The sequence below is a fragment of the Podarcis gaigeae genome, assembly GCF_964106915.1.
Source record: "Podarcis gaigeae genome assembly, chromosome: 2".
Classification (NCBI taxonomy): domain Eukaryota; kingdom Metazoa; phylum Chordata; class Lepidosauria; order Squamata; family Lacertidae; genus Podarcis; species Podarcis gaigeae.
In genome coordinates, this window is record NC_139679.1 from 101641326 (window position 1) to 101656464 (window position 15139).

Consider the following 15139-nt stretch of genomic DNA (forward strand, 5'->3'; position numbering starts at 1 on the left):
TCCTAGCAAATGGTATACAGAGGTAGACTGTATCTGACATCATGGCCAGCAGCAATTGATATCAGTGCTGCTCTCCATGATGAGCAGAACAAAAGAAAGGGAGGGTGTTAAAGGTACAAGCAAAGTGTACCAGCCACAAAAGAGAAAAATCTGGTGATTGCAAGCAAAAAACCTTGGAGTGTATCCTCAAATCCTAAAGAAAGTGTTCCTGTTCAAGGTTACCGCTCTCCTCCATCAGGCCATTCAATCGCTGCCTCCCTTTCTGTTTTTCTTTTCCATCTGATACTCGACATTCCACAACTGTTGAGCATACTCAGTCCTTAATTGGGCCTTTCCTAGTTCTTATTGGTGTTTTTCAAGTTAAGGCTTTCTTATAGCTTTCTTGCACTTCTACAGCCTCTGGGGTTCCCTTGAGCATGCAGATACCTCCCTCCCTCTTGGTTTTTCCCCCAGTGTCCTTATTTCGGCTATAATCCTGTCAATGCTTGAGTTTGCGGTTAGAAGGAGTGATAAAGAGGTTCAGTGGTTTGTGATGCAAAACACTCTTAATTGTAGAAGTGGGCAATAAAAAGACAATCACCGTGAGTGATGGCGAAAGTGCAAAACCCACATGAGTGTTGTATCCAGCAACTCACCAAAGGAAAATGAACTACTGGGTTGTATTACTGGGTTATCATCTGATCCTCTTTCTTCACATGTGTACAGCACTCTTCCAAGAGTGCCACATGGGGGTGCTTTTCCAACATGATTCCATATGTGAAAATTTGGCGGGTGGGAAACAGGCCAAAATTATGTCCTGAGGCTACGCACACAACATACTTTTAAAGCACACACACATATCTCACCCAAGAATCCTGGGGACTAGTTTACCCCTTCACAGAGCTACAATTCCCTTAACACACTACAGTTCCCACAATTCCTTTGCAGGGAGGAAAATGTGCTTTAAATGTATGGGGTGTATGCAGCTTCCCCCCCCCCCCCGCCCTGCCCCCAGTTTTCCAAGCCCTACTGTGCACATTACTAAGATGCATTTGAGAACAGCTGTTTGCTTTCTGCCAGTCTAAAAGCAATATTCTCCAACCCTAAAAGGCGAACTCTGCAACTATACATTAATTTATATAATAAAGAAATCAGAGTTTCTTTCTCGGGCAGAGTTTCTCATCAGTCTAAGAGGGTGACAGGTGATTTGAGGCAGCTTGCACTGCCTTTAGGTTCTCTGTTTTAATTGTGGAATGATGCAGTGCTAGATGGGAGGGTTGGCCTCATAGTGTATGTCTGATGTCTATTGTTTTTAATATTCAGTTGGAAGTCGCCCATAGTGGCTGGGGAAACACACCCAGATGGGCGGGGTATAAATAATGAATTATTATTTTATTATTATTATTATTATTATTATTGGCAGCGGGGGGGGGGGAATGAGAAGAGTAGGATGTTATTTTTACCTTCCACTCTCACTTAACTTTTGGCTCCAGCCTTGTGCACCTCTTAAACCCCTCTCTACTGCTATAACTTACAGTGGTACCTCGGGTTACAGACGCTTCAGGTTACATATGCTTCAGGTTACAGACTCCGCTAACCCAGAAATATTACCTTGAGTTAAGAACTTTGCTTCAGGATGAGAACAAAAATCGTGCTGCGGCAGCGCAGCGGCAGCAGGAGGCCCCATTAGCTAAAGTGGTGCTTCAGGTTAAGAATTAAGTACTTAACCCGAGATACCACTGTACAGAAATATTATGTGAAAATTAATTTTTTGTTGGTCTTTGTGAGCAAGTGGTTATCATGCAGTGAAGCAACTTTATGGCACAACTGTGGTCCTTTAGTAGATTACTCTTTTTATAAATGGGCTTTTTGAGGGTTGGTAAGCTTAAGTGGCCTTATGCTGTATGTTACTATTCCGTGCTTATAATACTCTATTCACTAACCATTGAGAGATTTTTAGAATGATCTTAACCGTCTTCTCAAGTGCAGCCGTGGATATAAATGTCACGCTTTTCATTCTAGCACTGGTTATGGGGAGTGTTTGCTTGATGAACCTTCACCGAGAAAGTATGCGTTGCCTCAACAACTTCCAGGATACATATATGATGTCAATAAGCAGTGTGAGTTAATTTTTGGGCCTGGAGCTAAGGTTTGCCCCTACATGGTAAGAACACTTTTTTTAAAAAAAAGCAACCAAACTTGCTTTGAGTATGAAATACCGATAGCCACATTTCGAATAAGATGCATGCATGTGTTTTGTATGTGAGATTCCTAAATGAGTCAAATCTTTGTTGTTGAAAAAGATTGCAGCCTTTCAGTCATTTTGGATTTGAATCTTTACAATGTGAGTCTTACACACACACACACACACACACACACACAGGAAAACCACTTCCCCAGGTCCTCTCACATGGCTGTGGTATTATTATTAGTAGTAGTAATAGTAGTATTAATACTTACAGATCGCCCTTCATGAAATGGCTCCAGGGATGTTACAAGGATATCACATTTCGAATTTGAATATACTAACATTAAAATAATAAAATTGTAGCAAGAAATCCAATAGCAAATACTGTATGTGTTTGAATACCACAATGAATGGGTCAGGTTAATCTCATGGACCTTTCTTACCCAGTCAATACCCTACTTCCTTACAGAGTGCTGATCAGATTTGGGAAATCCATGCAGTCTGCCCAGTCCATATATTTTGGTTGTTCATGTTCATTACACAGCCATGTGAGAGATGCCTCTGGGTAGGTGTGTGAATGGGGCCTGCTTGAGCAGCAACATTTAAGCTTACAGGCAATGTTAGGTAACTTCAGTCTACAAGCACAATATGTGGTAAAACTTGTGCCCAATTTTAAATTTGCCAGGTGAGGAAACATGATAGGATTTGGAAGGGCTGATGTCGCAGAAATCCCTGTTTATATCACTAAATTCTCACCTAGAGCAGGTTCTGTATGCTTCTACAGGAAGAACTTAAAATTTTATATAACTCTTCCAAATTAGGAATCACAGAGGGGAAATGGCTTATCCACATGTTTTAATAGTAATAGAGTTGGAATGTAAGGCAGTCTCATTGGAAACTGTGATTGCCAACCTGATTTTCTTTCTACACTTCAGAGGCTCCATACTGCAAATGATATGGCTGATTTTAAAAAAACACAATGCTTCAGACAAGGCTAATAATTTGGGGACCATTTTGTTTTCATGATGCAGCCACGTTTCTGGACAATCAGAAATATTCCTGGGTTGTCCAGGTTTTTATGTTTACTCTTATTTGGCAGGGTGTCCCACCAGCTTTCCATAGTCTGACTTTCAGGCTGCTCTGTGTGAATACAAACTAACAGAGCAATTCTGTGTTTGGAAATCCAAGGCATAGTCTAGTGTAAATTGCGCTGACTTAAGGGCTGTTGTTTTTGTAAGCAGCGGCTTAAGTTAACTGTATTCCAGAATCTGTTCAGGAAAAATCTGGGGGAATGTGTCTTACACCACCCTTTTTGCAAACTTGAGTTCTGCTGGGTTGCCAGGTCACGTAACCAATCACAACAATACAAAAACAACACGTAGGCTAATAGTTAGTAGAGAATATAGAATAGAATGATGATATCATTCAAATTATAGGAGTAAGCCAAGATTTGTATGCCTTGTGTCTTATTTCCAGCTGACAAAGACTATTAGTAGTATCATTTCGGAGACACTGTCCTTTTGAGGCTTTTGAGACCTCTTCCGCTGAAACTTTTGAAAGCCTATTGAGAGACTTTACTTTTGAAACTTTTGAGATGTCTTCTGTTGAAATTTTTGAAAGACTATTGTGAGACTGTCCTTAGACATCTGTTTTGAACACACAGTCCTCTGTTATATTGTACATATGAATTTTGATTGGCTTGTTCCTATAATTTGAATGGTATCATTATTCTATTATATATTCTCTACTATTAGCCTACATGTTGTGTTTGTATTGTTGTGATTGGTTCTTATTGCAACACAGGGGTTTGTTTTAGGTTACGTAACCAAGCTGAAAGGGGTTTTGAAGGGGTGTAAGTCTCTCCTTGCTCTCTCCTGCCCCCAGAATACTCCCTTTTTGATGTTTTAATGCTTTAAGTTCCCCTGGCTGAGCCTCGGCTGAGCCAGGGTGAGTGTCTTACACAGAAAGCCCCAGCTGAGCCAGGAAACCAAAGATCCACTAAATCCAAATTCTCCCGCCCCAATGGATCTTCGGTTTGGACTGAGCTGTTGGCTACTAACCTGGCCGCTGAAATCCATGGTTAAGGCACTTGAGCAGAAAGCTTCTACATTTGCAACTAGAGCCCGAGTCATCTTCCCCTGCTTTATTGCGTTCGTTGTTTACACACGATGGTAACAACACCAGGGAGATAATCTAAACTATGTCTCTGGGCTATGATGTATGTTGGGTTGGCTGTTCAGTAATGCTGAGACTTTTTGAACTCACTTAAGCAGAAGCAGTGCAGGAGACTCTGGTGCATCAATGCTGATGGAGCACATAAAGGATGTCGGACTCAACACACGCCATGGGCTGATGGGACGGAATGTGGCCAGGGCAAGGTTTGTTGCAGCTCCTTGACTCTTTCTTGCTAACCCCAAACACGTGAGCCGTAATGCCTCCAAGCATGGCCATGGAACATTGCTAGCCGTTTCCTCCATGAATTTGCCTAATCCTCTTTTAGAGGCATTAGATGATGATGGGAATTGTAGTCCAAAAGCAGCTGGAGACCTAAGTTTGGGAAACCCCAATCTAAACTAAAAAGGCCCAAATGTCGTAACCTTTGGGGAGTTGCTCCATCTCCTTGACCATATTTGGTTCCCATTTTCCGAAGCTTTCTCAACTCTACGATACCCTTTTTAAGGGGAGGCAACCGGAACTGTACACAATATTTCAAGCGTGGTCATGCCATGGTTGTTGTTGTTTAGTCGTTTAGTGGTGTCCGACCCTTTTTGACCCCATGGACCAGAGCACGCCAGGCACTCCTGTCTTCCACTGCCTCCCGCAGCTTGGTCAAACTCATGTTCGTAGCTTCGAGAACACTGTCCAACCATCTCGTCCTCTGTCGTCCCCTTCTCCTTGTCCCCTCCATTTTCCCAACATCAGGGTCTTTTCCAGGGAGTCTTCTTTTCTCATGAGGTGGCCAAAGTATTGGAGTCTCAGCTTCAGGATCTGTCCTTCCAGTGAGCACTCAGGGCTGATTTCCTTCAGAATTGATAGGTTTGATCTTTTTGCAGCCCATGGGACTCTCAAGAGTCTTCTCCAGCCCCCTAATTCAAAAGCATCGATTCTTCGGCGATCAGCCTTCTTTATGGTCCAGCTCTCACTTCCATACATCACTACTGGGAAAACCATAGCTTTAACTATACGAACCTTTGTTGGCAAGGTGATGTCTCTGCTTTTGTTTTTAAATCAGCATTATTTCAGATTCATCTGATTCACACAACTAGATGTAGCACTCACCTGCAGTTGCCATCATTGGATTACACCAGTTTCTCTAGTGAGGCTTCCGCCTTTCACTGCTGGCTCAAACATGCGTAAAACATGCCGCGTCGTGTGAGTTCTAGGCGCTCCTGAGCCAAATTGGTCTGTTCTGCGCGGAGCGCGATTGCTATTCAGTATTTTCACTGCACATGGCAGCTGTTCTGCAAGATGTTCCTCTTTGGGGATAGCGCTGTCTATATTGATGCCATGTGTATCTTTATTTTGACAGCTGCAGAACCTCTGTGCTCTTGCAGAAGGTTAGCGTAGGAATTGATGCTGCCGTTCTTAAATTCTCCGAGCTTCCCCTTCGCTGGGAGTGATGTGGTTGCACATAAGTGGTGCAGGATCTTTTCAGAAGGGGAACATATTGTGCCTAGGGCATCCAGCTTGACAGGGCAGAGACATGAATCCACTCTCTCCTTCCTCCCCACCCCTGTTATTTACATCATCTTTTTTTTTTTAGCCTTCAGTATTTGAGAGGTTCTTTCAACATGCCTGATCTGCAGATGCATCTTTTCTTTCTACACACTGTGACATCTAACCTGTGATCAGAAAATCAGCCAGGCTGCTTTCCTCAGAAGCTGTTACAGCTTGTGCTACTTGTCCTGGATCAGCAAATGAGCAGGACTCAATGGCTTGGGGAGTTGCCACTCCACTGTCCTCAGCAGATTGATTGCCCTTCATTGTTCAGAGATTCAAACCTCATTCATATCTGCAGTAGAATTTGATGGGAGTGGAAGCTTCTTAATCCATAACTAAAAACTGATTATAAATTCACTGCCCTGGTTCAGATACAATGGGAAACTGTAGTTTCCTGCTACACATACATCAAGATTGTGCCCTCCCCTCTCCTCTTACATGCACCAGACAGAGAACATTGAAAGCATCCACTTCTGTTTTTAAGCAAACTTTGGTTCCTTGTGATGCTTGAAGTTGAAAAACTGTGGCTTGTATAAACTATGTGTTTTTGAACAAGTCGGCACCTGAAACTATGTCTTTATCTTGGCTTATCCTCACTAACCATAGTTTAATCAACCCCCTCAATAAAATAATGAGTAGAAGAATTTCATTTTAGTAGGATGGAAAATACCAGTTTATCATAGTGTTACAACCAGATTTTGAGCAGCAGCAAAATGCAAATGCAGCTCCCCACCTCACAGTAAACAGGAAAATGCCTCCTGCGCAACTTGGGTTAGGAGAGAAGGTTGATCTCTAATATTGTGTTCTGACGGGTGCAATTTCTTTTCCTGCTAAGTTTGACAACACCACATTCAGGGGTAAAGCTAGACTGGTGACTGGGAGTAGCCGCCGAGACCACATAACACCAGTCTTGAAAGACCTACATTGGCTCTCAGTATGTTTCCGAGCACAATTCAAAGTGCTGGTGCTGACCTTTAAAGCCCTAAACGGCCTCGGCCCAGTATACCTGAAGGAGCATCTTCACCCCCATCATCCGACCTGGACACCAAGGTCCAACTCCGAGGGCCTTCTGGCGGTTCCCTCACTGCGAGACGCCAAGTTACAGGGAACCAGGCAGAGGGCCTTCTCGGTAGTGGCAGCTGCCCTGTGGAACGCCTTCCCATCAGATGTCAAAGAAATAAACAACTATCTGATGTTTAGAAGACATCTGAAGGCAGCCTTGTTTAGGGAAGTTTTTAATGACTGAGGTTTTAATGTATTTTTAGTCTTTTGTTGGGAGCCACCCAGAGTGGCTGGGGAAACCCAGCCAGATGGGTGGGGCATAAATAATAAAGTAGTAGTAGTATCTCGGGTTCATTTTAGAATGCTTGGATCCAGATCATAGAAATGAAACAATGTTGTGAAACTCTTTCTTTTTCTGTTGCCCTTTCTGGAGTGTAGCACTGCAAATATGGCCACTGTGTTCCCAGAGAGCGAGAGATATCCATGACGGATGGAGCATGGGGCACATGGAGTCCCTTTGGCGCATGCTCACGAACATGTGGTGGGGGCATAAAAAATGCTGTTCGAGAATGCAACAGGCCTGAGTAAGTACAGGAGTGCTAACCAACTGTCAAGCTTACTGATGAAGTAACAGCCATTGTTGGCCTCCCTCCCAAATGAAAATAATGTTGCTAAAATGCTGATATCTCTAGTGCTGTAGAAACCATATATCACCTGCGAGGATGTCTTGTTCTTATATCACAAGGAAGTATTTCATCTAAGGATGGATGGATCAACCTATTTCTTAGCCCTCAGTTATATGTACTCCATCCTCGTTTTGCATTTAAATTATATTCATTTTATATATTAAATTATATTCATTTTATATATATTCTTACTCTGAAATACACGTTTTGTATGTTTTTCAATATTCTCCAGTAAAACATGCATCTGTATACACATCTTTTTCTTTAAAATATTCATTTTTGGCGTATTTTTTTGAAGGAAAGCTACATCACCCAATTTGGAGAAGTGCATAGTCTGATTTGTAGCTGCATTATGACCAGCTTATGAAACTGAAACTGGCCAATTAGGTCACTTAGCTTTAAAACAAATTTCTTTTGTGTTGCGAATTTCAGCCCTCAGTTTCCAGCTGTGGAAGTCATACAATTGACGATGAAGATTTTTAATCAGTACTGATCTCAAATAAGCAGAATGAGAAGAAGTAATGCGTCAATTGTTGAATGTTCTTCCACAAGAGAGGGTCACATGGTGTCTGATCTAATTTTGGCATCAGTCAAATACCTTGTTTGAACTTTCTCAAGCCTTTTAATTCAGTTTGCTGTTGTGGTTTAATTTTTGTGTTACTCCTTTTAAATTTACTGACATTGTGCGTGTGTGTGTGTGTGTGTGTGTGTGTGTGTGTAATCAGAAGCCACTTCAGGAATTCTCCAGAGTGCAAATTTCTTTTAAAATGCTGTTTGTTTTTAATGTCATATTCATTTTGGGCCAAATAGTACTTCTGAATACTTGTAAGTGATTTTGTCTCACAAGGCAACCATAGACTGCTCTCATTCTCATACGTCAGTAGATTTCTTAAAGAGCTTGGGGTGTGGTGTAGCAGTAGGCATGAGGGAGAAATAGGACTCCATTCACAAATACAAGACAAACGTAGCAAATTCTCACTTTCAGAATCAACATGCTAACTGAACCACAGCCATCTATAAATGTTCACACATCTCTGAATGTGCGGTTGTCTAGCCAAGTTAAGTATGCAGAAATGCGCAAATGCATAATGAGTGTGCATAAATATGCATATTTTAGTGGGGAAACAAGTTATATTGGGGATGCTTTGTAAGAAATATGCATAATTACATACAACAATGTGTAAAGGTAAAGGGACCCCTGACCGTTAGGTCCAGTCGTGGCCGACTCTGGGGTTGCAGTGCTCATCTTGCTTTATTGGCCGAGGGAGCCGGTGTACAGCTTCTGGGTCATGTGGCCAGCATGACTAAGCCGCTTCTGGCGAACCAGAGCAGCACACGGAAACGCCATTTACCTTCCCGCCAGAGTGGTACCTATTTATCTACTTGTACTTTGACATGCTTTTGAACTGCTAGGTTGGCAGGAGCTGGGACCGAGCAACAGGAGCTCACCCCATCGCGGGGATTCGAACCGCCGACCTTCTGATCGGCAAGCCCTAGGCTCTGTGGTTTAACCCACAGCGCCACCCACTTCCCTCAACAATGTGTACATTAGGAGAAATTCTCTCCCTAAACTGCAGGTGGTTTTTCATGAAGACTTATTTTTTAAAAAGAAAAAGGAGTTGCAAACTGGTGATGAAATATTGGGAACTGAACTTAAGATTGGAAAAACGAGAAAGGGGACGAAATAGAAATTGGCAGATTTCACTCATCCCGAGTTGGCCGTGTTGAAGGACAATGGTACGAAGAGTGAGCTGGGAGAAGAAAGGGAGGAGGAGGCCATGTGAAGCCTCTTTTCCCTGGCTTAGTGCTGCCTCCCCATTAAACTTGATGGTGCTTGAAAAGCCCAAGACACTCACTGCCTTATCCTGAGCTTTTGCTGCCAGTCGTTCTTTTTTTATTTTATTTAAAATGAATTTATTCTGACACATACACGGACCAGCTCTTTCTAAGAAGATGTAAGTGGCTTTGCAAGCAGACTATGCTTTCATAGCAATCAAAGCAATGAGCAGAGCAGACCCCGTCTCCTCGCGAAGCTCTGCTGAGTCCCCAAGGTAGAAAAAAGGCTTAAGATAAGCCACTGATGGATGGGATTGGTGTACTTACTGGATGCCACATGGGGAAGACACTTTCAGCAAAGCAAGACTGGCCTCAACCACTGTTTGCAAATCTATGTTGACAATCATATACACATCGTATATGCTTAAAAATGTTTGTATCCCATCTCTTCGACATAACTGATTTACAAGCTGGCAAGTGGGATAGCGTCACAGCAAAACAATAAAAAGCAGCAATTAAAAGAATGGTCATAATTTCAACAGTAAAAGTAAAATTGGAGTAAATATGGCAGAAGTATAAACTCACTTTAACAGCTGAGACGTCTGTTGTGTTGGACTTTTTTATATGGCATTCTTTCATCCTTTTAATATTTTTTGCTCTCCGTGTTTTTAGCTATAGATATTTTTTGTTTTTGTTTTGTTTTTAAATAAAATTAAGGGAACAATCTTGTATTTACTTGGAAACGCCGCCAGGCTAGGGTTTTCCCAAACTTGGGTCTCCAGCTGTTGTTGGACCACAATCCCCATTATCCCTGACCACTGGTCCTGCTAGCTAGGGATGATGGGAGTTGTAGTCCAAGAACAGCTGGAGACCCAAGTTTGGGAAACCCTGCTCTTTACGTTCTTAAGGTAAAGGTAAAGGGACCCCTGACCATTAGGTCCAGTCGTGGCGGACTCTGGGGTTGTGGTGCTCATCTCGCTTTATTGGCCGAGGGAGCTGGCGTACAGCTTCTGGGTCATGTGGCCAGCATGACTAAGCCGCTTCTGGCGAACCAGACCAGCGCACGGAAACGCTGTTTACCTTCCCACCATTTATCTACTTGCACCTCATGCTTTCAAACTGCTTGGTTGGCAGGAGCAGGGACTGAGCAACAGGAGCTCACCCCGTCGTGGGGATTCGAACCACCAACCTTCTGATCGGCAAGTCCTAGGCTCTGTGGTTTAACCCACAGTGCCACCACTGGCACAAAGGCCATTCTACTGACCGAGGGAGGACCACCAGTAAACGCCCCCAGAGGTCCCCTAGTATGCAAAATGGGAATGCCCGCTAGCACTGGTGTTCCGGCCACAGGAGTGGGAGCAGGAACAGGTTGTGCCAGGGCTGTACATGGGCACACTTACTTCCACGCCCCCCTGCTCTTTCTCTGATGCAAACAATCAGAACTCTGTGTCACCTCCTGTCCCTTCATGTTGCTCTCATGCCAGGTCCCTTAGCTTAAGATGAGTCTAGAAAACCTTCTGACTACAGCTGCCTATATTTTCCTGCTGTAGAGCAGAAAGTTTGGGTTGATAGCCCAAGAGTCTTTCCAACTGTCTGAATGCATAAAAAGATTTCATTTCGTATATCTACTGAAAAAACAGAATGGAATTTGATTGTATAAGAATAGGAAATGTCCCAAATGGCAGTTGTGAACAAGGCATGGCAATATTGGAGACAGTACTTAATTGGGAACATACCCTCTCTGCCAGTGGGTACTTCTTCCGCTTCAAAGTACATCGAGCCAGGTTTAGATCTGTCTCTGCTTGCTGCTGACAAAGCTGGTATGAAGCCTTAAAGGCTTCAAAGTTGTCATAAAATTTGTTAGGGTGGTTAAGGGCTAGTTTAGAAAAGAAAAAAAATCAATTTCAGAGCTGTAAGTATGTTTTAACCCCAACATCCTGATTGAAAGGAAGTTTCATTATGGGACTGTGAAGCTGATGAATGATAGCTTGGCAGCAAAGCCCAGCTTCCTGCGGCTTGTGACAGTACCATATGTGCAGTGTGTTGCCTCTGACATCAAAAATTGCACAGGAAAATGGTATTGCCTTGAAAACTTATTGTGAGCAACCTTCAAACCCAGTTTCGTGTGGATTGGAATCCATACATTGTTGCTTGCTCTCTTCAAATAATAAAAGTTCCATCCTCATAAAAACTTGTTTTTGGTGTCATGGTTTGAAAAAAATCTGTACATGCCTTGTTGTTTAGTTGTGTCCATATTGGATCCTCAGCTTCGGGATCTGTCCTTCCAGTGAGCACTCAGGGCTGATTTCCTTCAGAATGGAGAGGTTTGATCTTCTTGCAGTCCATGGGACTCTCAAGAGTCTCCTCCAGCACCATAATTCAAAAGCATCAATTCTTCGGCGATCAACCTTCTTTATGGTCCAGCTCTCACTTCCATACATCACTACTGGGGAAACCATAGCTTTAACTATATGGACCTTTGTACATGCCTACTCAGAAGTAAATCCCACTGAGTTCATCATAGCTTACTCTTAGGAAAGTGGGCATAAGATTGCAGCCTAATTTTCTTTCAAACAATTGTGGATTAATTTATTAGCTTTTCACAACAAAGGGGGGGGGGTATTTCCTGTCACGTAATTAGCTCTTAAATGGATCCTGCAGTATCTTGTTGAGAACCAAGATAGTCCAGTAGAGTGTGTACTGTTTTCAATCCAGATTTTCATATTAAGTGACTGGTATGTCTTGGCTCTTGGTCTCAACACGGCTTTATTTGTGACATTTTATTCTGCACAGATCATCTCCACTGGGGGAATGGTATGTAAGTGCTGTCACATATGAAATGCAGTGTGCAAACTTGTTTTGCAAGGAGAACACCCACGTGCTTGACAATTCTTACCTCATCAATCCTTATAACAATACTGGAAGGTCATGTTAGTGATTCATAATCAGAATGAAGCAGCGCTCTCTAATTCTGTTCAGAAACAAGGAAGCCAGCCTGCACAGTGTGTGACTCTTCACTCTAAATGAAGCCCACCACCCGTATATTGTGGCCTGCCTGGTAATCTTATATCAGTCCAGGCAAGCATTGAAATACTAGCTTCTGCAGGCATGTCATACAAGGCTGGTGGGTTGTGTTTGCCATGAGTGGCAAAAATATTTTGGAGAACTGAAGTCAGTTCAGATTCCTCATCTTCTCCTTCTGTGCTGAGAAATCCTGACCATACAACACCAGTTCAGACATAATGATCTCAATCCAATGGACTATTACAGGTGTTCTTAAACTGGTCCACAGACCACCAGTAGTCCGTGAGCTTTGTTTAAGTGGTCTGCGGATTTGTGGCTGAAGGGGAGAGATGGCACATCCATTGCATTAAATATTCATATTGATTTTTAATTGGATTTTTCTTGCTGCTTTCATTTCATGCATTCATTTTATTGGGTTATAATTTGAATTATATGGGATTCAAATCACCATATATATGAAATAAAAGAAGCAATAAAAATACAATTTAAAATTATACAGTACCTAGCACAATGCATTGTAAGTGCTACAACAGGCAGAAAAGCTGCTAAGTGTTCCTCTAAGACTCTCAGTGATTTTCAAGCAGTCCATAGGGAGAGGTTTAGGAACCACTGGTCTATTAGACTGAGAAAAAGTGTTGTGCTCTGGCGGGGTTGAGAGAAGCCCCAGAACAGCACATGGGGGGAAGAGAGGGGGTACTGTTCCGTCTGGCAAGCTGAAATGCTCGCTGCGATAGAAAGATTATGATAATGTTACCCTGAATTTCTTCCTATGTTACAAACCTGGTTTGATTTTTGTTTGCAAGCCAGGATTTTAGAAAGAGCTTAAAACACAGTTTCCTGGTTTGGACGTAACAAGAAACTCTGGTTTGACAAACCCTGGAAGTATGGCATTAGGCACACAAGAGAAGGAAGCAAGGAGTGAGTGGGCGCAACGCTTCTTCTTTGTCTCTTAAACCACGTGGCACAAAGTACCACCACAGCTATCAGTATGTCTGATGTGACCAAGATTGTGGTAGGGCTTTAAAAGTTGGAAAGAAGTGAAAGGATCAAAGAACTAGTCAAGGCTTCAAAAAATGGATGAGAGAGGGTTGGGTTTTATTAATTAATGTTATAATTTGTAACTGTATACTTATCCCATCTCTTTTTTTCAAGACCCAAAAATGGTGGAAAATACTGTGTGGGACGACGAATGAAATTTAAATCCTGCAACACTGAACCATGTTCAAAGCAAAAGAAAGATTTCCGCGATGAGCAATGTGCAGTCTTCGATGGGAAGCATTTTAACATTAACGGTCTACCTCCTAATGTGCGCTGGGTTCCAAAATACAGCGGAAGTAAGTATATCGAAACAATCTAGCAATTAGATCAGGGTGGGTAAGCCCAAGTCCAGGAGCTGAGAAGTTGCCATGAAGGAAATGAAGCCCTTGAGTTTAATGGGTCCCTCATCTGTGGACTAGATGCAAGGAACATGCACCTTGCAGCTTAATTCTGTGTATTATTCCTAGCCCCAGGGTTGATTTGCGCCACCATTTTTAAGAGCAAAGCCCTAACTTGAGGCATCTCTGCCCCCACAGAAAAGATATTCATGGGACTAGTTTGGTCTGACAAAAGCTCCCTTACATTATTTAAATAGCAAGTTACAATATTGGGAGTGAGGGGCTGTTGAATGTAGGCAAGATCTCTAGAGATTTTCAGGATAAAGTGATTTCAACCTTGCAAAACTACAGTCTAAGGAGGAATTTGTGGGGAGCTGCCTCATGATGATTTCCTACCACTCTTCTTCACTGGAGCCCTGCCTCTGCTGTCCAGTTTACTTTTACCACCTGGCCTAGTAGAATCAGTCGCCTGCCTGCAGCCATAGGCCGCTCCACCACCGCCACCAACCTTCTGCTGCCATGGCAACTGAGCTGAGAGCAACCCAGCTGGGCAAATGAGTGCCTCATTTGGTCAAGGAGGTGCTGGCATCTGATTCTTGGCCTGTGAGGGAAGGGATATTAGCTCAGAGTTGTGGGAGAGTGAATAAGAGTGTTCTCTCACCATACAAAGTAAACAACCAGCACTAAGTTAACTTGGTTTTCTCCTCTCTCTCTCTCTCTCTCCTTTCTTTCTCTTGGCAGTTTTAATGAAAGATAGGTGCAAGCTCTTCTGCAGAGTGGCAGGAAACACGGCGTATTATCAGCTCAGGGACAGAGTTATTGATGGCACTCCTTGTGGCCCAGACACAAATGACATCTGTGTACAAGGACTTTGTCGGGTAAATACAGCCTCCTTCGGTTTAACTGGCTAACTCTCTTTGAGGAACCAGCTCATTCCTCTTCCATGAGCGCCTTCCTCCAGGTTTCACAGGTGGGCGCGGCACCAGTCAGTCACCTGTCTTCACGATGACCAGTTTCTGCATAGTGCTCTGCAAATATGACATCAGATATAGGGCATGTGGGCATGACTTGGCCTAAATGGCTTTGTGGGGCAAATGGGAAGGCCTGGAGGCCCTAATCAGGACTAAAGACTCCCCACTTCTGCTCTATTCCATACTCTTTATCTTAAATTAAACCCAAGAGCCTTGTTATCTGCTTTAGACTGTAATATATTCCCTTTAGGGTTCTGTTTTGTATTACCCAGCTGCCTTAACAACCGCATTTGGTGTATCTTGCCAAAGCCCCAAATCACAAAATAATGAGGGGTTTTAAGTGTATGAGGAGTGAGGTTTCATTCCCCACATAATAGCCATGATAGGGATGGATTCTGTGGGGCCCTGGTGCATGCC

General features: G+C 43.0%; 1 protein-coding gene across 2 annotated transcripts in view; it reads left to right on the forward strand.

Moving 5' to 3' along the window:
* The window catches only part of ADAMTS9 (ADAM metallopeptidase with thrombospondin type 1 motif 9), a 142081-nt gene that overhangs the window by 39007 nt on the left and 87935 nt on the right, over positions 1–15139 (forward strand). For both annotated transcript variants that reach the window (XM_083722252.1, XM_083722253.1), the window contains exons 10-14: positions 2002–2143; positions 4438–4545; positions 7328–7473; positions 13528–13709; positions 14493–14629. In XM_083722252.1, the coding sequence (XP_083578378.1) occupies positions 2002–2143; positions 4438–4545; positions 7328–7473; positions 13528–13709; positions 14493–14629 (715 nt within the window). The remainder of the gene's footprint in view (positions 1–2001; positions 2144–4437; positions 4546–7327; positions 7474–13527; positions 13710–14492; positions 14630–15139) is intronic.